This window comes from Mixophyes fleayi, chromosome 7 (assembly GCF_038048845.1).
Source record: "Mixophyes fleayi isolate aMixFle1 chromosome 7, aMixFle1.hap1, whole genome shotgun sequence".
NCBI classification, from domain to species: Eukaryota; Metazoa; Chordata; class Amphibia; order Anura; family Limnodynastidae; genus Mixophyes; species Mixophyes fleayi.
The window spans coordinates 154,330,669-154,356,434 of NC_134408.1; the positions used below are offsets into that span (position 1 = coordinate 154,330,669).

Here is a 25,766-nt window from a genome sequence, read left to right on the forward strand (position 1 = left end):
AGAAAATTTTAAATTTTGGAGGGCCAAGAACCACCTAGTTATTCTGCCGTTAGTTTCTTTGTTTTCAGACATCCACTTCAACGGAGTATGGTCGGTAATTAACCTAAACTTCCGGCCAAAATATAATGTTTCTAATGCCCATTTAATTGCCAGGGTTTCTTTTTCAATAGTGGCATAATTTCTTTCATGCACATTCAACTTCCAGCTTAAATAAATAATAGGATGCTCCTCACCATTCTTACTTTGGGATAACACCGCACCTATCCCTACACTTGAATCATCTGTCTGCACCACAAGTTCATTTTTGAAGTCAGGTGTCATTAAACCCGGTTGAGTGCACAATGCTATCTTTAATGCTTGAAAAGCCTTCTCTGCTTCTGGACTCCACGTAATCATCACTGACTTCCTACCCATAGTCAGGTCAGTCAATGGGAATAAACCTTCTAGAATACCTGTGATTCCCAGGAAACCTCTAACTTGTTTCTTGTTCAGAGGTCTTGGCCAGTTTTGTAATGCCTCAATTTTATTAAGTTCGGGCTTTATCAGACCTCTACCAATGGTATACCCCAGATATTTCACCTCCTCCATTCCTAAATAACACTTTTTTGGGTTATCTGTTAAACCTGCCTCCCAGATGGAGTCCAACACTGCTTGAACCCTGGACAGATGGGACTGACAATCTGGACTAGGGATAACTCATCAAGGTAGGCTGCAGCATAACACCTATGGGGCCTTAGTATCTTATCCATCATTCTCTGAAATGTGTCCGGCGCCCCGTGTAATCCAAATAGTGACCTCTTATACTGGAAGAGACCTTCTGGGGCAGAAAATGCTGTCTCCTCTTTGGCTCTGTCTGTCAGTGGTACCTGCCAGTACCCTTTGGTTAGGTCTAAAGTTGTTAAATAACGTGCTGCACCCAACTTTCAATAAGCTCGTCCACTCGAGGCATTGGGTATGCATAACATTTAGACACATTATTTAATTTACGAAAGTCATTGCAGAAGCGTAAACTCCCATCAGGCTTCGGAATGAGCACGATAGGACTTGTGATTTACTATGTGATTCTTCAATTACATCCAATTCTAACATTTTATTAATTTCCTTCGACACTAACTCCCGTTGGGCCTCTGGTATTCTATAGGGTTTCATATTGACCTTAACCCCCGGTTCAGTGACTATATCATGATTAATGACTGTTGTTTTACCAGGTCCATCCACAAATAAGTCTCTGTTTCTTATGAGAAACTCTTTAGCATCTCTCTGTTGGGCAACTGAGAGGGTGTTAGCTACGACTACTTCTGGAACCAGCGGTAAAGCAGGTGCCGGGGTAACCGGGGGTAACTGACAGGGCTGCTCTATCTTTCCAAGGTTTTATAAGGTTTACATGGTAAATTTGTTCTGGTTTTCTTCTCCCTGGCTGATATACCTTGTAGTTAACTTCTCCACTCTCCATTATTACAAAGGGTCCTTGCCATTTAGCCAACAATTTACTTTCTGCAGTAGGCACTAAAACAAGCACCCTGTTGCCAGGAGTAAAGGTGGGTACTTGGGCATTACGGTTATACACCCGTTGTTGTGCCAGTTGGGCTGGCTCTAGGTGCTCTCTTACGATTGGCACCACTGCAGATATTCTTTCTTGCATCTGGGAAACATATTCAATCACAGATTTATGGGGACTAGGTTGCCCCTCCCACGTCTCCTTGGTGATATCCAGTAACCCCCTAGGGTGTCTCCCATACAACATATCAAAAGGTGAGAACCCCGTGGAGGACTGGGGTACCTCTCTAACTGCCAGTAACAAGTAGGGTAACAAACAGTCCCAATTTTTCTCATCTTTGTCCACTACCTTCTTTAGAATATGCTTTAACGTTTTATTAAACCTCTCTACTAACCCATCAGTCTGTGGGTGATACACAGAGGTCCTTAGTTGAGTGACCTTAAACAAGCGGCACAGCATAAAAGGATTACCCTGGTCAGTGAGGATTTCTTTAGGTATCACAACTCTGCTAAAGACATGTACGAGTTCCCTAGCAATAGCCTTTGTTGATGTATTACGTAATGGGATCGCCTCCGGGTACATTGTAGCATAATCTAATATCACCAGAATATATTGATGCCCCCGGGCAGACTTTAGTAAAGGACCCACCAAATCCATAGCTATCCTCTCAAATGGTACTTCAATATTGGGTAACGGGACAAGCAGACTTTTAAAGTGTGGCCTAGGAGCATGGTATTGACACTCGGGGCAGGATGTGCAATAATCAGATACATCTTTATGGATCCCTGGCCAGAAAAACCGCTGTAATATTCTCTGAGGTTTTTTTCTACCCCAGATGTCCTGCAGTTATAGGACCATGAGCCAAGTCCAAAACTGTTCTCCTATAAGCCTTAGGTACAATTAGCTGCTCCACAATATCTTCACCCTTTTTTGACATTTGGTACAATAACCCTTGATTCATTGCCATGTAAGGGTACAACAATCTACTATCGAGCTCTAGGGGGTTCTCCATCAACCATTTTGACATTTTCCATAGCCTTTAGCGGAGTGGGGTCCTGTAACTGCTCTGAGGCAAATATATATTATCCCACTTCAAGATCAGCCATCCCATCGGCTGGTTCCACAACATTTCCTCCTTCAGTAGGAGGTACATTCTCCTGTGCTCCACTACTGCCCTCGTCACTTCCTGTCTCACCCAGCATATTTGAGAAAGGAAAGGTTTCATATTCTGGGAACACTTCCACCCTTACTACATCTGTAACATTATTTACTGGGTCTGGGCTATTTACTTGTGTAACCACCTGGGTTCCCCACAGCTCCCACAAGTGAGAGAAATCTCGCCCCAATATTACATCAAACCCTAAACGAGGAATTAATCCCATAGTAAATATCACTGAACCAACTGTGTTACTATGTTCACTGCAGCGGTAGCATAATGCTGTGTATCCCCATGTATACAGGTTACCCTAACACCTTCCCCTAGATGCTTTACGGGGCTCACCAACCTGGCTTTCACTAGTGTCACCATGCTACCGGAATCTAGTAGAGCATTTACACTTTTGCCTTCTATGGTAATTACACACATTTGTTTGTCTGACTCAGGGTGTCGGTCTGCAGCGCAGTCCAGCTGGGCAAAGAAAGACATTCTGTGCCGTACATAAGCAGTATCACACTACATAGACTCAGAGGTAAGTGAGCAGTTAGCAGCAATATGGCCTAATTCACCACATCTAAAACATCTTATCATATTTCTATCAAGTCTTCTACGAGGCTGGGACCTTCTTGGCATAACTGGCCAATCTCCAGGTTCCCGACCATCGGTATCTGTATGTTTCAGCTTATTCCACCGCCCAGCACCCTTTTCCCCTGGAACAGTCTTACCAGAGGTCACTGGAGATCGGCGTAGCGGAGCTAGGGGCCGACGGGGTACACTCAGCTGCCAGATACCTCTCGGCCATCTCCACGAGCTGGTCTGCTGTTTTGGGGTCTCCATGACTTACCCATCACGATCCTTTTCACAATTTGGGGGCCTGTCAAAGTCTCTGGTTATAAGCATTTTTTAGTGAGGTTGATTAGGTCACGCATCTGCGAGTGGGGAGGTTTATCCTCCTCTTGTCCCCAACTATGTACTCTTTGCGCCTTTGTGACACCCAAATGGGTCAGAATTTCCGGCTTCACTTTATCATAGTCCTTGGTATCAGTAAAGTTGAGATCATAGTATGCCTTTTGTGACTCCCCAGATAGGAGGGGAGCCAGCAGGTCGGCCCACTGAACAATTTTCCCTTTCAGCAGTTCTCTCAAACGTTGCTAAATAGGCCTCTATATCATCCTCCTTGGTCATCTTTTGAAGGAAATGACTAGTTGATATAGAGCTGGAGCTGGTTGTGACCTCCGGAAAAGCCTTGTCAGACCGGGACACTAGAGCCTGCACCACCTCTTTGAGGTCTTGATGGTCTTGGTGACATTCTCTCTGGAACTGTTCATTGGTTGCTTGTTGTTGCCTCTGGAACTCCTCAATGACTAATAGCCTCACCCTGGTAGCTTCCCGCTGAGCTGCATTAGCTGCCTGCTGGACCACAGAAAATTGTATCAACGCTTTGACTATATCTTCCATGTTACCTCCCAGTGCAGGAGAAGGACAGACTGTAGACTTCTTAATCAGCTGGCGATGCCCCAGGTCAGGGTCCATAGGACTTTGTCATATAAAGTACTTTCCTAAAATTGGGTGCCTTTCTCTTTACATTTTCACACAGTCTCTTTTTGGGTTGAGACAGTAGGCTTCTGCTTTTTCTTTATAGAAGGAGCACCGCACTTGACTTAACATGTGTGGCACTACAACACCCAGCATATGTCTCAAACTTTTCCTTAGCCGAGTAAAAACTTTTTTTCTTTCCCCTTTAACTTCTGCTCAATAGTTTTGCAAACACATTTGCATGGTTCCTGTTGTTTCCACACAGAAACATCCACTTTACGCTGCCCAAGATTCTCAATAATCTTTTCTCTTTAAAGTCTCTTGCTCTTTGCACAGAACCAGGCCACACCCAATTTGTGCTTTGCAGAAAACACACCTTTCCTAGACTTCAGCAACATATACTTGGGTTTTCTTCCCAGAAATAATGAACACTCCTGCTTTAGAGCAATTAAACTGAGTCCATGAAAACACTTGATTTATTTGCCTTTAATCTGTGTCTCATTGGTCTGTGCATACACTTCTGCTTTTCCAACACAAATAGCCAGTTTTCACTGACAACCTTCAGCTTCTCTCAAATCATCATATATGCAGCAAATCTGTTCAAACAGTACTTCACAGCAGCATTTATTACTCACATCCACGTGGTTCTCTGTTTCCCACTGTTCCTGAGCAAAACATTCCAATTTTTAGCTGCTTTTATCCACATGACAAGACATGCACGTATTTCTCTGCAGTGTTTGTCCCTTTTAAACGTTACAAGCACATACACAGAGCTGGTTTCTGCAAGTATCTCCAAAACTGCTGCTATTCTTGACATGCGCAGATCTTTGCAAGCCAATTCTCCACCATATGTAGTATAATCAGGGGTACAGGTACTATCTCCTGGGGGAAGATGCGATGAACAGCAGCAGTAACCACACAAGTCCAGAGGCTTCAGGATAACAGCCACAGACAGTTTATTCACCAGCTTGTAAACAACACAAAATGTAAACAAAATCCTAGCCATCTGGCTACTAGCTAATACATTTAGCAAGACCCTCTCTCAGAACTACAACATATCATTGCTCTCTGCAGCAGAGTGTCTCAGGAGGCAACTAACCTCCTCCCCAGGTCTGAGAGGCTGGTTGCATATCCCAGCTGCCTTCACAGGCACCTCCCAGGTGCATCTCTTGATCAGTCTGCATAAATACAAACAACAGGAACCTGGGACTTATGTACCTGCCATTTACCTCTTGCCCAGAGCTTCTGTCACTATATATATATATATATATATATATATATATATATATATATATATATATATATATATATATAGTTAGTTTTATATAAACAGGGGTCGCTCAGGTGACACAATCTGTTTACATTAAGTTTTCCAGTGAAGATCCCTCCAAATAGCTCAATCATTAATATTCCTCTTTATCATGTTTGTTTAGAACTGCGGCCTACACATGAGCATAGGCTTGGTTCCGTGTGATGTTTGTAAGAAGAAGTGAGTCCGTGTGGAGATTCTCTGCGGTATTATCGCTGCAGCAGCTCCTGTGGTTCACTTGATAATCAGTATCCACAGCTATAACTATAAATAGCTTTATTTGGTCTTGGAAATATACCAATGTATCATTCTGAGCATGAGGAGAAATGATCGTGTGTTCTCTGGTTCATGTAACTCGCCGGCTATATGTAATATATCCCTGCTCTGTACACATAACACCTACAACATCCCGCCACAGAACGAGCAGCGTGCAGACACCCGGGGGGTCCTCTCACTCAGGAGACTGAAGGACAACTGCACCCTCAGATAGTGTTTTCTTTACAAATCGGGGTTATACCTACTGTGAGGACATTAATCAATAATACTTTACTTTTATCAGTGTCTGGCTCTTCAGTGCTGTAGAACTACAAAGCACAGCATGTCCTGGCAGATTAGCTGGAGAGCCGCAGGTTAGACTGTGTGCAGGCAGTCACATAATACCCTCTATATGGTGGTATATACACAGTCGTTTATATCTTCCCTCCGCCTCTGTTGTCACCGGATGTCCAATTGCATTTGATGAAATCTCCGTCAGTGCTGTCAATCTGGTTTAATGATCACTATTTTTAGGTCCAGTTAAATGACATTCTCCATCCCTTGAATACAGCGGAGGGGGCACTATGGGCAGGTGTGAAACCATCTGTCTATATTACAACTCATATGATTGTTTATTTGGCTGTGTAGATTGTAGAGGTTGTGCTATCAATCATTATTATGTTTCTGAAACCACATTACAGCGTGGAACGTAATGAGGTGTAAATGGAAATGTCAGATAGAAAATCAACGCGGTTTAGCAGCAGCAATAACATCACAATATAGTGTTATTTGTAGGGGGTGTCGCAAACCATGTCCGGCAGTCTGTATATAACGATGCTGTTTAGGCTGGGACAGGGTAACAGACTCTGACCGTTACTTATTACTACCTGTGAGTACTGTAGCTGTGAGCCTAAGATCGCTGTGTCCCCTGAGTGTCACACCTGGTGTGAGTCTGAAATCCTGGATCTGTTATCACTTATTTATTTCCTTATATTCAGTTCCAGATATAAAATCTGACTGCAGCTTATTCCCAGCCTGACGCCCGGTTGTGTAGTGTTTCTTGTGTGGTTTCGCGTTGCACATGTCCAGGAACTAAACTTACACAACTGCAGCAATTTACATTCACACATGTCTGATAAGGGGAGGGGGAGGGGCAACATAAGACAAGACATGTACAGTACAGGCGTGTTCACATACAGCTACTGTGCAGTAAGTGTCATGTTCTGCAGGGCAGGGTGATAGTGATGACTGATCACACAACAACACAACACAATGAAGATTTGTTCTCCACCCGCTCTGCACTGTGCGCATTGAGGAGTTAGTTAGTTAGTTATTTAGTTAGTTTAAAATAATAGATGAAATAAAAAAAAATCTCAGATATGTGGATAATATTGGGGAAAAAAACTACAGTTAAATTTGTTCTTATTGTTTTTTTAATTGCTTTGTTATTATATTGTTACCAGTTATTTTAATTTATGATGATATAAAAATGATGTTCTTTCTGATGTGAATACATTGTAGTAAACATAGTGCAATTACTCCTAAAATCTACTTCAGCCTCTGTGTGTGTCTATGATTCCAGGAATAGTGATTATACGAAGGGTTACGTCACACCTATTCAAATTGTAACGTATCTTAAGAAACATTTGAATACTATGCAAAGGTTACTCTTTTTAAAAACACTCAATTTGTGTTCTGACTTGAATCAGACCATTAATGTATATTCTGGATTTAAACTATGAACTTGGATGACGCTTACATATTTACTTTGCACAAGACGTCGACTGCAACACCAAACCATTTAACTATGCAAGGGGTGCAAATTTGTTTATTATTTTTCATGTAGTACACAAATACTTGATAGCTTATTTGTACTTTGAAATTTAATGTTGATCTAGGAAAAAAAAGCCAATTTTGAACTTATATGAAAACTAATAGACTAATATGCACCCTTGTATTGTAACATGGTTTTGTCCAGGAGAAAACGTACGTAAAAAGAAATGAGTACGTTCCTCAATGAATGAGGCCCATTATGTACTACAGATGCTCTGCGCAGTACGTGACGCCGTCCAGCCGCAGTGGGCGGGTCAATAAAAGCCTCGACCTGTTTTTTATTTGTTTTATAGTGTTTTAAAGTCATTGTCTATGGACTGATGTGGTAAATTAACAGCAGAAAATTGAGTAGAAAAGATAATAGCAAATTCTATAGAACATATATGTTATTGCCGTATTATTAGTTGTATGTAAGTAAATGAACACACAATTTCCATCCATTTCTGCCGAGAATGACTTGTATCATACAATTAATAGGGAAACTGACGGCTTCTAGAAGACGGCTGCTAATTACAACTTCAATTAGGGCACCTGTCTGGTACAGATATGGTAGAAGCTGCCTTTTATACCACATAAAGCAGAAGCGTCTCCGTCACTGTGTAATATTCTCTAATCTCTCTCGCTCAGTCTTCCATTCACCTCCATTCTGCGTTTCAAGGCAAAGATGAAGATAAAACTATAATAATACACAGAATTACAAAAGGAACAGAGAAGAGAGAGAGAAGGGAAGGCGCCAACAACACACAATACTGTACAATCACAAAAACAACATATGAAAAAGAATTCAATGTATCATTGGTGGAAAGTAAAACTCTGTATTACATTCAGCGGCTGAGTTCTAATAAGAAAGAAGCAGATTCTGCCGTCTCCAGCAGTCACTGCCCCAATATTAATCTTTCTATGTCCTCAGTGATACAGGGACAGGACCAGGAACTCACACAGTGCTCCCAGGATATAACACATGTAATAATATCATTTCTGTGTGTAGCGCCAGCATACTCTACACACAGCATTAATAGACTGATAAAGTGGTCAGAGGGCGCTGCTCACATGCTTATAAACTATAGAAATGAAGATTTAGATACATGAGGGTAATCGCCCCATATTACATATTGGACCAGGTAGATGGGAAAGTGCTTAGAGGGCGACGTGATCCAGTCACACAACAAACCTCACAGCTGTCCCAATGTCAGCAGGACAGTCCCGAATGTCCCGTCATGTCTGTCCCGTGGGTTGGAAAGTTGGGGAAAGGGAGACAAAGCGCAGGCGAAACGTAGGTCGGAGGACGCGCAGCTGCTCCGCACTTGTGGTCCTCTATGTGCTCAGTCACTTTATAGCAAATAAGTTGTAGGGACAGAAATAAAATCTACAGAACAACGAGCGGCCGCTCAGTAGCGGAGGGTCAGTGAATAGCACGTAATGTGGGATCACGCTGCACTGACTATAAACAATGACAATTGTTTTGAAATATATAAATAAGAACTAGCAAAACATCATCAATAACAGAGTATTATAGTGAATATGATCCTGGTGTAGATAACACAATGATAGAATAATGTTACAGAAGGACAATATACAGGAACAGAAACGTTGTATCAGATATGTCTGTAACATTGTAAGATCCACTGCCAGTTACATTTTGAGCCTATAACAAGTGGCCGATGACAGAAGGGAATAAATAATAAGCATTCTGAAAAAATATATGTTATAAAAAACAAAACAAACGAAGGAGCTCCAAGAATTTCATCATTATAAACAGTTAATAACACAGAGCTGAGAATAGACATCTACACAAAATAAAAAAAACAAAATCCAGACTACACCTAAAGATTTAAGATATTGTGATATTAATAATCCCTTCTGTCATGTGAATTATTGATATATGTAATAAATAAGGGACATATAGCCTTCATACACAGTAATAATGCAGTTAATACCAGCTTTCTTGATATGAAATATAATCAACTATTATAAGAAAATCCAAACAATTCAAGTGAGAACACACTGCTATATAGAGAGCATAGAGGACCAACATAGGGGTATAATAACCCCCCACCCCAGGCATTTAATCAGATCCCTCTATTTCTTTATCTATTTCACCAGTTTTTATCCTATATTTTGCAATACAAATGGAGTATTACTGTACTTACAAGTCATTATTTAAATAGTTGAAATAAAATAAAAAAAATGTAATATTTCTATACCAAAAAGACAAGGTTGAAAGTGAGCCTATGTGTTAGTGTTAAAGAAAAAGTGCCTCCGATATCAGAACTTTCTTTTCTCTTTTTGGCATTGGAACATGGAGTGCTGTTCATGGAGTGCTATTCATGGAGTGCTGTTCATGGAGTGCTGCTCATGGAGTGCAGTTCATGGAGTGCAGTTCATGGAGTGCTGCTCATGGAGTGCTGCTCATGGAGTGCAGTTCATGGAGTGCTGTTCATGGAGTGCTGCTCATGGAGTGCTGTTCATGGAGTGCAGTTCATGGAGTGCTGTTCATGGAGTGCAGTTCATGGAGTGCACCCCCTAATATACTACAAAATTAGGAATACATACCAGCAATATATTAGAAATTAATAGACTCCACTGTTGGGGTTATCTTTGGTATTATGTCTAAAAAATCTAATGGGCAGCCTAGCACTTTACCACATCCCCCATAGTGACATGGCCACACCCCCATGGTGACATGGCCACACCCCCATCATGACATGGCCACACACCCTGCCCTTGCATGTTGGGCGGTATGACACGTGATGTTGGTCTGGTGGTCAGAAGGTTGTGTGAGTATAGGAGGGGAATATATGTAGGTTTGTATGGAATTTATAGAGGGAGGAATGGGGGGTGTTAATCATGTAGAATAGCCTGGGGGTAAAGGGGCTGTTAAAGGGACACACAGTACAGTATAATACACATACACACAGACATACAGTATAATACATATACATATAGTAAAATACACATATATACACATACAGAATAATACACATACAGTATAATACACATACAGTATAATACACATGCATACACATACAGTATAATACACATACAGTATAACACACATCTATACATACATTCATACAGTATAATATACATACAGTATAATACACATACATACATACATACATACACATACAGTATAATACACATACATACAAATACAGTATAAAACACATACATACACACATACAGTATAATACACATACATACACATACAGTATAATAAACATACAGTATAATACACATCTATACATACACACATACAGTATAATATACATACATACAGTATAATGCACATACATACACATACAGTATAATACACATACAGTATAACACACATCTATACATACACTCATACAGTATAATATACATACAGTATAATACACATACATACACATACAGTATAACACACATCTAACATACACTCATACAGTATAATACACATACATACACATACAGTATAATACACATATATACACACATACAGTATAATACACATACATACACATACAGTATAAAACACATACATACACACATACAGTATAATACACATACATACACATACAGTATAATAAACATACAGTATAATACACATCTATACATACACACATACAGTATAATACACATACATATACATGCAGTATAATACACATCTATACATACACACATACAGTATAATATACATACAGTATAATACACATAGATACACATACAGTATAATATACATACAGTATAATACACATACATACACATACAGTGTAATACACATACATATACATACAGTATAATACACATACAGTATAATAAACATACAGTATAATACATATCTATACATACACACATACAGAATAATATACATACAGTATAATACACATACATACAGTATAATAAACATACAGTATAATACACATCTATACATACACACATACAGAATAATATACATACAGTATAATACACATACATACACATACAGTATAATACACATACATATACATACAGTATAATACATACACATACATATACATACAGTATAATACACATCTATACATACACACATACAGTATAATATACATATAGTATAATACACGTACATATACAGTATAATACACATATATATATATATATATATATATATATATATATATACATACAGTATAATACACATCTATACATACACACATACAGTATAATATACATATAGTATAATACACGTACATATACAGTATAATACACATACATACACATACAGTATAATACACATACATATACATACAGTATAATACACATACATACACATACAGTATAATATACATACAGTATAATACACATACATACACATACAGTATAATATACAAACATATACATACAGTATAATACATACACATACATATACATACAGTATAATACACATCTATACATACACACATACAGTATAATATACATATAGTATAATACACGTACATATACAGTATAATACATATATATATATATATATATATATATACAGTATAATACACATACATACATACATACATACATATAGAATAATACACATACATACAGTATAATACACATACATACAGTATAATACACATACATACATACATATAGAATAATACACATACATACAGTATAATACACATACATACAGTATAATACAAATACATACATACATACATATAGAATAATACACATACATACAGTATAATACACATATATACATACACACATATTATTATTATTATTATCATTTATTTGTTAGGCGCCACAAGGTATCCGCAGTGCCGCACACAGTACTAACAGTAGACTATACAGGGTGAAACCATACAGAACAATGAACAAAAAGTACCAATACTTCAGAAACTCCGGCCAGTCATATGCAGTAAAGATGGAGCGGAAGAACAGTTATGGAGACACCAATACACAGCACGTACACATATAATATACACCAATACACAGCACGTACACATATAACATACATCAATACACAGCACGTACACATATAACATACATCAATACACAGCACGTACACATATAACATACATCAATACACAGCACGTACACATATAACATACATCAATACACAGCATGTACACATATAACATACACCAATACACAGCACGTACACATATAACATACATCAATACACAGCACGTACACATATAACATACATCAATACACAGCACGTACACATATAACATACATCAATACACAGCACGTACACATATACCATACACCAATACACAGCATGTACACATATAACATCCACCAATACACAGCCACACACATATACCATACACCAATACACAGCACGTACACATATAACATACACCAATACACAGCCCACACACATATAACATCCACCAATACACAGCATGTACACATATAACATACACCAATACACAGCCACACACACATATAACATCCACCAATACACAGCATGTACACATATAACATACACCAATACACAGTCCGCCCACATATAACATACACCAATACACAGCACGTACACATATAACATACACCAATACACAGCACGTACACATATAACATACACCAATACACAGTCCGCACACATATAACATACACTAATACACAGCACGTACACATATAACATACACCAATACACAGCACGTACACATATAACATACACCAATACACAGCACGTACACATATAACATACATCAATACACAGCACGTACACATATAACATACATCAATACACAGCACGTACACATATAACATACACCAATACACAGCACGTACACATATAACATACATCAATACACAGCACGTACACATATAACATACATCAATACACAGCACGTACACATATAACATACACCAATACACAGCACGTACACATATAACATACATCAATACACAGCACGTACACATATAACATACATCAATACACAGCACGTACACATATAACATACACCAATACACAGCACGTACACATATAACATACATCAATACACAGCACGTACACATATAACATACATCAATACACAGCACGTACACATATAACATACATCAATACACAGCACGTACACATATAACATACACCAATACACAGCACGTACACATATAACATACACCAATACCTAATCATACAGTAGACAGAACACACTTTCCTCAGCTGTATCTTCCATGTGCTTTGTGTGTATACTGAGAATATTATTAGAGATTCTCCGACAGCCAAACCTGAAAAAAACCTTAAAGTATCCTAAATACAGGATTCCTGCACAGCATGGACCTTATTACACAATAAGCAGGAGAACTAGAAGATTACCTGACATGTAACACAGAGTAAGGTTACACCAACAGGTAACAAAGAGAGTATTGGAAAGCACACAAATGATCTCATGTCTGTATAATTATCGCAGACACCGCAGGATGCAGCTTGTTACACAGAACACAGGTGAGTGTCACTTAAACCCCAGGGGATTGTGGGACATGGAATTCTATGTAGTGTTATATAAGATAATACTCTACATTCTGCACACCTACCAACATCTGTCCAATCACATCTCACTAGGGGCGTGTCACATTCACTGGGGGACGCACCTAGTAATTCTAAAGACCTAGGTCACCTCCATCCGCCTCCCTCCCTACAAAGACCCCAGCAATGTCACTCACGTCAATGGCGCCTCCTAACAGTCCCTGAACTACCCTAGAGTCGGGGCAAATAGGAGGCACGTAGTGTTACATTACAAAGTGTCAACTACATTATACTTACTAATACTACTAGTACTAAACTTACTACTAATACTAAAACTACTACTGCTAAAATTACTACTAATTCTAACACTACTGCTACTACTATTACTACTACTACTGCTGCTACTACTGCTGCTACTACTACTAATACTACTACTAATACTACAACTGCTACTAATATTGCTGCTACTACTATTATTACTACTACTACTTCTGCTACTAATACTACTGCTACTACTAATACTACTGCTACTAATAATAATACTACAACTACTAATACTACTAATACTACTAATACTACTACTACTAACATTACTGCTGCTACTACTACTAATACTACTACTAATACTACAACTGCTACTAATATTACTACTACTACTTCTGCTACTAATACTACTGCTACTACTAATACTACTGCTGCTACTACTAATAATACTACAACTACTACTACTAATACTACTAATACTACTGCTACTAATACTACTGCTACTACTACTAATACTACTGCTACTAATACTACTAACACTAAAACTACCAATACTACTAATACGACTGCTACTAATTCTACTAACACTAAAACTACCAATACTACTAATACTACTGCTACTAATACTACTAACACTAAAACTACCAATACTACTAATACTACTGCTACTACTACTATTATTACTAATACTACTAACACTAAAACTACCAATACTACTAATACTACTGCTACTAATACTACTAACACTAAAACTACCAATACTACTAATACTAAAACTACCAATACTACTGCTACTAATACTACTAACACTAAAACTACCAATACTACTAATACTACTGCTACTACTACTATTATTACTAATACTACTAACACTAAAACTACCAATACTACTAATACTACTGCTACTACTACTATTATTACTAATACTACTAACACTAAAACTACTAATACTAATACTACTGCTACTACTACTATTATTACTAATACTACTAACACTAAAACTACCAATACTACTAATACTACTGCTACTAATACTACTAACACTAAAACTACCAATACTACTAATACTACTAACACTAAAACTACCAATACTACTGCTACTAATACTACTAACACTAAAACTACCAATACTACTAATACTACTGCTACTACTACTATTATTACTAATACTACTAACACTAAAACTACCAATACTACTAATACTACTGCTACTACTACTATTATTACTAATACTACTAACACTAAAACTACTAATACTAATACTACTGCTACTACTACTAATACTTCTAATTTTACTGTTTCTAAGACGATTGATTTATCACCAATAAATCCATGTTTTCATGCAGCAGAAGACAATAACATCACAATTTATCGCCACCTAGACTAATTCTTATCCAGATATAAAACAAATACACAGTCCTGACTCTAACAGGTATTGTCCTTAGTACTGTTGCCGGCAGCTGAAGGACAATGTGCCTCAGATGAATATTCAGTCTGAGGTTTATAAAAACCAAATAAATAGGAGAATTGGCCACGTATGATCTCCATCTTCTACTATATGGGCTCACTGTATATAGTGAGGAGAGTCGGGGGATTGTCTCTGTCATAAATACATCAATGTGCAACAGCTCCAATATTCTGGGATAGTCAATGTAACCGGGATGATAAATAACAATACAAGCATAAATATATAACGTTTTCCACGTGGACACTTTGTAGCAGAGCGATGTGGCCACTGACGCAGCGACACAAGAACGTTTCCCCACCTACCATTGATCCACCTGGGTTCTGGATTTTGGATGGAGAACTCTTTTCTGAACAGATCATCCAACGTGAGGATTGTTTCTGATGAATTCGTTGGTTCATCTGAAAAAGAGCAAAACCCCAGTTTTACAAATAACATATTTCCTTTAATATTCTTAGTATATAATGACAGTGATGTCTGATATTCACACTAATCATGTAGTTCTGGACCATAGAGATGATAAACAGCTGTCTATCTGTTACAGAACAGACCAGGAGATTTATTCATCTTACTGATGTGTAACTGCTTCCTCCTAGATTATATCTAATGACCTACATGTATTAATACTGTGGGGGAACTTCCCTCCTTTGTAAACAATGTATTTATTGTAAATAATTAAATACAAATTATTTATGAGGGTGGAAATATAACCCCATTGTAATCTCATCTACAGTTTTCAGAATGCAGACTGGAGACCGCCACACCCGTAGGATTAAATGGAATACTCAGACCAGAACGTATCTTATGGCTCCATGTTAGATACTATATTTGGCATAAGAGTAACATTGTGCATCATGCACCACATTACAGTTACAGGAAGCCGGTGCTGGGGGCATCATGTTATGTGGCTTCTTCTGTGCTTCAAGGACAGGAAAACTTGTCAACAAAGAGGGCAGATAGGATGGAGCAAGATATAGACAGATCCTAGAGCCAAACTTGCTTCAATCTGTCAGAGACCAAGGACGTCAGACAAGACTTATAATCAGAGGACTATTACCCAAAGCATCCAGCAATCGTTGTATTGGAGTGGCTTAAACACACAAAAAATCAATGTACCAGAGTGACCCAATGAAGCCCAGACCATAATCCCCTCGAGAAACTGTGGAATTATTTGAAATGTGCAGTTTACAACTAATCTCCAACTAACTTGATGGGATTTACTGCAAAGAATAATGGGCGAATATTGCAGGATCCAAATGTGCGATACTGGTAGAGACTGACAGCTGTAATAAGACGTGCAAAACAAGGGGCGAATTCTTATGTAATCAGGAATTGTTATTCACTTGTAGCTAATTACTATAATTTATTTGTAAAGCGCCACAGAGATGCTCAGCACTGGCCACACAACGTAGTAAAGAGATAATTGTGGACATAAAATGGGTGGGGAGGACTCTGTTCCTGAGAGCTTACAATCTAGTGTGGATTAGGAACAGTTGGGAAGCAGGTGTGGCCTAGGTTGGAGTTTGGGACAGCCTGGTATGTGTGCCCCGGCAGGAGTGGGTGAGTTGTTTGATGTTGAGTTGGCCCAGTGGGTTTTCAGCAAGACTGGGAGGGAGTCTGATACATGGGGGAGGCAGATCCAAGGGAGAAGTCTCCCAAAGATATAATTATGAGATAGAAGGAGAGGTGGAGGTCAGACACAGAGACAGGGAGTGAGAGGAAGGAACAAGGGTAAAGTATCTGTGAGGAGAGGACGGAGATGGACGGTAGTTGGGGAGCGAGGTTGGATTGAGAGATGGTTTTACCAGAGTGGATGGGATCAAGGGGCAGATTGTGGGGTGAGAGGATGAGAGTCGCACACAATACAACTGACTGAGGAAAAGCTTCAGAGTTGGAGCCTTTTTGTTTAGTTTGAGTTTTTTGTGCTGATAAATGATTCAAATTCCCAAATAATCCATTTTTATTCCTAATTCCACCATCTCTTAATAATTATAGTTTCATCAGAAACATAAATGATCTAAAAGTAACAGATATGGAGAAACTGAGACAAAGGATTTGCGCTGTACAATTCTAACCGTTGACACCAGGAGAATGATGAAGCCCTGTGGCCCTTGTACTCGCATTACATCTGCCCTGTGAACGGCATGGGAGAGGATCCTGGCAAAGTTCAGGGACATGTCAGATACACTATACTTGAGAATGTATCTGACCAACAAATTAATAAAAGTACTTATTGTAAATAAAAAAAATAGGTGTACAAATCCATTAACATCTAAAACTGTAATTGAAAAGATGTTAGTTTGGAAGCTCCGTACTGTAAGATGATACATAGACATGGCTGAAACACACGTATACTAGGTACAGGGAAAGCCGGAATACAGAATAAACAGTCACTTCCAGGAGACATTCACTTTCCCAAATATAACTCTTATAGTAAGAGAATGAAATGATGATTGTGGGTAGTTACACAGACTGACCATGAGGGATCCTTATTTATACATAAAACATTAAAAAGATATACGAACACAGAGAATGTGACACTGGATATTATATCATGATTGACCCCCATCCCAGGGACCCCCCCCCCCCCCCCGCCGTTTGTTGAATAATTATCAATAAGCAACAAAAATGTTGAAACAAATATTACAATTCTCAGCTCCCGAGAAGTAAATTTGCTCCTTGTCTTCTAGAGTGAAGATCATCAGATTCTGTGGCCGAGCAGCACGTGGAGAAGCGTCTTCTAGTTTCACAGGTTTAGAGAGTAAATGATTCAGGATATTGGAAAGCAACAGAGAGTCTCAGACACACAGAAGCGGATCCCCTGTAATATCATCTGCACATTCTGAGTAATGTGTAACCCCTCTGTAGGATCGTGGGGCTGTTGCATTGTTTCTGTGTCCCTGGCATTTATTACAATATCTCTTTATTTCTTCCTATAATGAAAGGCTGCTCTTTGGGGTCACATCACTGCACCAGCTGCTGCTCTTACAGCAGAGATATGAAACATTCATGAGCTCTCCGGCGTTTTACCTTAAACAGCACATTTTGCTCATTGCCTATTGACACATGCTGGAAATAGTCGCTGAATCTCCAGGGGATTAATTAACAGGAATCACCATCTTGAAGTGAGAAGTGACTTTGCAGGTAGAAGCTGAGAGTGGTCCCTACGGCCTCATTCACATTCCTGGCAGGTTCTCCGAGACGCAGGAACATGTTCCTGTTTCCAAGGCAGAATGGGAACGTTTGTGGTGAGCAATCCTTGGGCTCTCCATGAATTAAGTGTCTGCGTGTTGAAGGGAACATGCTCACGTTTCAGCTCATTAGAGACCATTATGTTCTTCGTGATGAGATTTGATGAGTTATGTAAGAAAGTCATAAAAGCTGCTGCATATCTGCTGTAACCACAAAGAATACCTCCCCACCCCCCATCCAACTGGCCAAAATGCCGGCAAAAGGTGAATGTTTAACAAAGGGTTAACAGCAGAGAATCCAAAGATTTCTCCTCTGTAAACTAATTACCAGAGCTCACAGCTGTCCCCACAGACGTCCATGGGAACAGAGGCATTAGACAATTTATTAAGCTGCAAAAAACAAAGACAAAACAAGGCCCACAGGACACCAGCACCGCTGCTAGGAACACCCTCACATTGGCCTGTCCAAAGGTCTCCTCCTCTGTTACCCTCCTGCTCTTCCGTTACTATCCTGCTCCTCTGTTACTATCCTACTCCTCTGTTACTATCCTGCTCCTCTGTTACTATCCTGCTCCTCTATTACTATCCTGCTCTTCCGTTACTCTCCTGCTCTTCCGTTACTATCCTACTCCTCTGTTACTATCCTGCTCCTCTGTTACTATCCTGCTCCTCTATTACTATCCTGCTCTTCCGTTACCATCCTGCTCTTCCGTTACTATCCTGCTCCTCTGTTACCATCCTTCTACTCTGTTACTATCCTGTTCCTTTGTTACCCTCCTGCTCTGTAGATACAGCACCTGAGCACCAATCATGGTGTCCAAAGCTGTGGGAGTACTGGGGAATTGGCTGTGGAAGGTGGACCTGCAATCAGCTCATTCATAGCTAAAGAAACAGAAATGGAGTTTTATGGGTTATTTGCTGTGTTTGATGTGAACCAATCATTGCTCATTGTTATGTTGCATTTGAAGGTGTTTAAGTATATGGGAAGCAGGCACCAAAAATACTCCTCTAAAATATTTGACATAAATAAAGTTTATATAAAATAAGATGGATAGCTATGTCCTCTCTCATTGGCTGACTCCATAATGCATTATTCCTGATTGGTTGTTAAATGTATCGTACTCATTAGGAGGAGGCAGGAGAAGAGCTGCATGTATATAGCTTGGCCGAGCAGCTAGTTGATAGTGGCAGAAGATAAGATACAAGTGATATCACTGATCCCCTAATCGAAGAACATTTCTCACAAGATATTATTATAATAATATCCATTGTGCACTAATGACCCAGGAAGGATCTGCAAACCTGAAATATAATAAAAACTACACACAATTACCACATTTAGATGGTGGCAAAGACGCAGCCAGTTCAGTGACCTATAAACATCTGTGTCACCATAACAAGAAACCTTCAGGTGACTTTAATATACTGTCTTGTACATGTCCCTTCAACTAAACAATGTGTTTTACCTTTCTGGCTCCTCTGTACTTTTCAGTCATGTCTGTTCTGTCATAAAGTAGAGCTGTTTATTTTTGTTGAACTTGGATATGACACAGCCCCGCTGTGCTCTCTACATTGGATATATCCCGGGAGCAGATTTGTGTTCTACATCAGGACAATGAAAATAAATAACTAGCTGGTTATATATAGACATGGCTGAAGGGTACAGGAGAGACTAGGAATAGATGTAATAGCTGCATTATGACACAAAAACTTAACGTTAGTTGAAGGTGTAAATCTCCTTTACACGTAAATTAGCCATTCAAGTCTTATAGTCATTATCTGATCCCTGTCTAACAGCCTATAATCTACCAATACCCACCACAATATCCGATCCCTATTTTACAGTCAATGATCTACCAATACCCACCACAATATCCGATCCCTATTTTACAGCCTATAACCTGCCAATAACCTGTCACCACATTGACAACAGTAATGACAAGAGAGGCCATAAAGCCGAATGCACTTAAACTCGTGTTTTTGCGCGTGTCATTCACTTACCAATTCAGGGTTAAGTCTCCTGCATTCCCAGCCAATAAGATCCACAGGGAGGGTCCTAGGCTTCCCTAAAGATTCTCCCCCCAGCGGATGCTGGGTCTCATTGTTTGCTGCACCGAATACCTCCCTCCCGCCCGTCAGAAGTACCTGTTTAATTGCATTCCTGTCGGACCTCTTACAGATGAGACACAGTAGGCGGGAAAGCATCGCAGTCAGCGACTAATTCATACGGTGCTACTGCTGACTGTCCGCAGGTCACTGCCTCTTCCATGTAACCTGACTCTTGGTCCTGTTGTGTGTGGAGGATCTATTAACCTAACTGACGCCAGACTTAGCACCGGTCAATTGTAAAGGATTGTATCCTGGGTCCACTGGTGTAATGAGTCTGACCTATTACTGTCTGGTTCTGCTATCAGTTGTAAGCTCACATTGCTCTCTCCGCCACCATTTTTGTTTAAATAAAAACTGTGACATTTTGCCAAATTTACATTGGTATCCGTGTGTAATTTATTCATTCAATTACAGTAATAGTCTGAACATGTGAAGGAGGTTTGGTTCCAATAAAAGAGAGATATCAACACTCTGCAGTTTATACATTGTTTTTAATTTAAAGCATAAAACTGCCACTGTCCTCTATTTAGCCTCCAGGATTCTATGGATGTGGAGTTTACATCTGTTCCACTTGGTACAGCCATGGGGACCCGACTCAGGCCTAGTTTTGCCAATTTTAACTTGAGCCTTTTTAGAGGAACATTATATTTGGAATGGACCATATTTCACACAGCTGATTTTTCTTTGGGATGGGAACATTAATTTGATTACAGATTGTGTTCCATAAAATTTAATCTAACATTCACTTCTCAGTATCACAGTTTCCTGCATATTACCCTCTCAGTTATAGAAAAAAATGTGATACTAGCCTGTGGCCAGGGGCCGCCATCAGGGGTTATGGCCGGTACAGCTGTGAGGGGCCCGGAGAGACCTCTCCATCTGTCTGGGGCCCCTGGACTGTCCGGGCCCCTTAGTTTGACTGACTGGCCCCTTTGTCTCTGCGATGCAGCGGCTCCCATGCACTGGGAGGCTGAAAGCACACGGCGCAGTGTTGTTATCACTGTGCCCCATGCGCCCAGTCCATCAGTGACTGGGAGCCGCTGCATTACGGAGGGGGGCAGAAGACAGGCAGCCGGGCAACAAGGTAAGTGAAGTAGAGCATGTTTATGGGGAAAGGGGCGCACATATATCAGTATAGGGATGGTGGGCGGTGCATATAATAGGGTAGGGGGGCTGGAGCATTGCATTGCATTGCTGGATAAATTCATGATATTGGCATTGCTGGGTAAAGTCATATATATGGGCACTGCTGACCATACTGGGGAACAGTTCTCAAACTTATATAGGGGCACTGCTGGTACGATCATATATGGGTACTGCTTGTAACATCATGGATGGACACTACTGATATAATGTGTATATTAATATGTATATGTTGATAACACTGTAAGGTTTAGTTCATGAAGACTTGGTGATCGGAAGAGAGAGTTCCCAAACTGCTATCCCACCAAGGGCCCCATTTGGTTTTTGCTGGGCTCTGAGGCTTATGTTATATTATTTAGATTTTTGAAATGTCTCCATAACTTTCACTACATGCTGTCACATACGGGTACCGCAATGTACTGGATTTGGAGAGACTATGACCCATTGGTCTAATTATTTATATGTTCTCCTATAAACATGCTAGTTTGCCTTTCTGTCTCTACCAGGTTTTGTTTGTGTCTACAAATTTCTGAGTCACTTGTGTCCAGGGTCACCCCCACGGGGTACGGCTGGTATAGTTGTGAGGGGCCCGGACAGACTAGGCGGCCCGTGCAGATAATTAGTACTGGGCCCCACAGGAATCGTCAGCAGACAGTCTATATATATGGTCCAATCAGTCACAATAGGAGGGTCCACTAATGAATTATTAACAATTGCATTCAACCAAGTGAGCAAAATGAAAAGGAATCACTGTTGTTCTGCAGAACCCCTAAGAAAGAGAGATCCATCTCGCTTATCACTAAACATAATTACACATCACATAAAGTTAGAGACATTATTAATAGAAATTATTATATTTTTAAATAAAACCCACATTAAACTATTTAATGCAAGGAAAATATGAGTCATTCTTAAAAAAGTTTTAAAACTCCTTTGCCTCCAGTTTTTGTTTTAAATGATTAAGAACAATACTGACCACACCACTAAGATCTAAGACAGTGGATTGTTTTACATGTGGGAAAATAAATTCTACAGAATAATATTGTAAGTTTTAAATGAAATATTAGTGGTACAAATTTGGTATCAAATGTAAGAGCAGCTCTGTTCTATATTTACTACAGTGTAGCTGCTGGCGGCTGTGTGTTAGATGTAGATGTAACATGTAGATGGTAGTCCGTAATGTTATTAGGAATGTAAAAGAATCACACAACACCAACACGTTCTTATCTAGAACACAAAAATAATTTTAAATATAATCAATTAGCAGATTTTCAAATATTAAGCTAATGAGATGGAGAGAGGTGTGAATCATACTGAACCCGCTGTATATATTATGGCATATCACAAATGAGAGATACCCAAAGGGTTAATTATACCATCAATTATCAATGTGCACTGATTGCTTATATAATGTGTAATGTATTTAATTTATGTTTAAATACATTACTAGGTTTGGTTCTATCCATTAACTTCTGAGAAAACTACAGGAGATTACAGTGAAACGCGTCGTCTGTTAGAGATTTTATTTTAGTTCTGATAGATTCAATTCTAATTCATTTCTATGCCGGGTCTCAGTGTTGATTAATATTGGCTGTCTGATTTCCCACAGTATGAAGGAGTGATAGCTGGTGATACAGGGGCTCCCGCACTATACATCCAGGGGTCACTCCAGGTATATCCAGTGATACCCCCCCCAAGTGTTACAATCATGTACTGCAGCTAAACTTGTTCTGTTATCGGACCGGCACCGCCAAGCGGTAGGTTAACCCTTACTTTTCTGGGCCAGTATCACCAATACAGAGCGATACTCAGCTTCCCAGGGATATTTTATTTATAAATTGAGGAGAAAGATCATTATTTTTCACCACAATAAGCTGCAATAAGGAATAAATCACATTAATAAATAGACCCCTTGGTTCATTTGGCGTGGAAGATCCCCAAACAACGGTCACCAGATAACACTACGATCAGCTTGGCAGTTATATATATAACGCGGCCGAGGTGCTGAGATGATTACAGGACAGGTGTATGTCTATTATAACTTGGGGTTATATAAATAACTGATAATAATAAAAGATATTTAAGCACTGCTATATTTTATATATTCCCCATTTGTTCGTGACAGTTTCCTCCTAGGTCCATAGACACATTAGTTAATTGGTTCTGGATTGGCCCAGGTGTGTGTGTGTCTGAGATAGAGAAATTAGATTGTAAGCTCAACAGGGGACTGATACACATAAATAAAATCCTCTGAAAGTGTTGTGGAATAAGAAGAAGCTGAAATATAGCTCCAACATCTGAATACACAGGGACTTCACAATACAGAGGTCCCGGCCTCCCCCACAGATAATATCATCCGTACAACATTAGAAGGTTTGATCCCTTATTGGAATTTATTTCGGGTTGTTAATGTATTTTCCCTCTCGTTATCTTTTAGCCTCAGTCTTCTCAGCGCAGTGACGGCAAATCCCTGGCTCTCCGACTCTTTGCTGGAAGCTACTTCATGGCAATTCAGGGCAAGAAAAGTAATTGGGAATGTTCTGCAGAAGATTAAAAATAATCCTATGAATATTCAGGTTAGTTACCTACAGGTGTCCGGCCCAGTGATCCCAGGTTAGAGATGGTCGCAGCAATCTCACAGGAATAGTCTTTCTGAATATCTAATACCACATCCATGGTTGTGGGAATCACCTCTCTCCCCGCTCTTCAGTCCTTATAACATCTTTTTTGTGACAATTATGTGACCATCATTTTTTGTTGTTTTTTTCTTTTAATTCTCTCATGTTTGTGCTGAAATATGACCAGTATATAATATATATGTTCAATTAAATGTAACTGAAAGTTACTGTACACTCATGGCTGTCGGTGATCCTTTTATTTAATATATTGCTTGTGGATATTTATGTCTGTGAGGTTTTAGTCACTGACTAAGACCCTGTCATGAATAGCACTGACAACAGTGACACCTGCAGGCTATGTAAGAAAATACTACTTCAGTTACATTGCAGAGGTAAAGCATAATGTCATCACCGCTGTGTACAATGCACAGCCTGTAGAGTTATATGCTGCGTGCGCTGTGTACAGATGGAGCGTATTACCTGTGCTGCGAGAGGAGCTTCAATCAAACCGTAATAAGCCCACTCAGAATACAATCTACAGTAGTGTGTGATTGACATGTCTGGTAACAGGTGCTCCAGCAGTATTTATAGTGTATGGAGGATGTCACAACTTATCAATTATAATGGTTTTTTTGCACAAAGGTATAATAGACAGATATTCAGATCTGTCCCTCTAAGCCATCGTGATCACGGGCTTTCATGTTTTTCTCATTTTTATATTGACAATGAGAGGTTATAACTGAATACTACAGAAAGGTCAGGTATGGGGGTATATTTATCAAGGGTCCCCCTATGACCAGACTTCCTTTTGCTGCTTATCGCAGGTATAAAACAAAATAACACCCAATTTATCACAAAAACGTCATTGGGGCAGCTGAGCGATGCCCCCGGAGATACTAGCTGGAGAGGATACTAAGAGGAGACGTCCCAAGCCGGTCCTGGGACCCCCT

The 25,766-nt window shown here is 39.4% G+C and overlaps 1 protein-coding gene across 1 annotated transcript in view; it reads right to left on the minus strand.

The window, feature by feature from the left end:
- Positions 1–25,766, minus strand: part of DPP10 (dipeptidyl peptidase like 10) — a 227,408-nt gene that overhangs the window by 127,892 nt on the left and 73,750 nt on the right. The window contains exon 3 of the mRNA XM_075181255.1: positions 16,061–16,156. Within this exon, the coding sequence (XP_075037356.1) occupies positions 16,061–16,156 (96 nt within the window). The remainder of the gene's footprint in view (positions 1–16,060; positions 16,157–25,766) is intronic.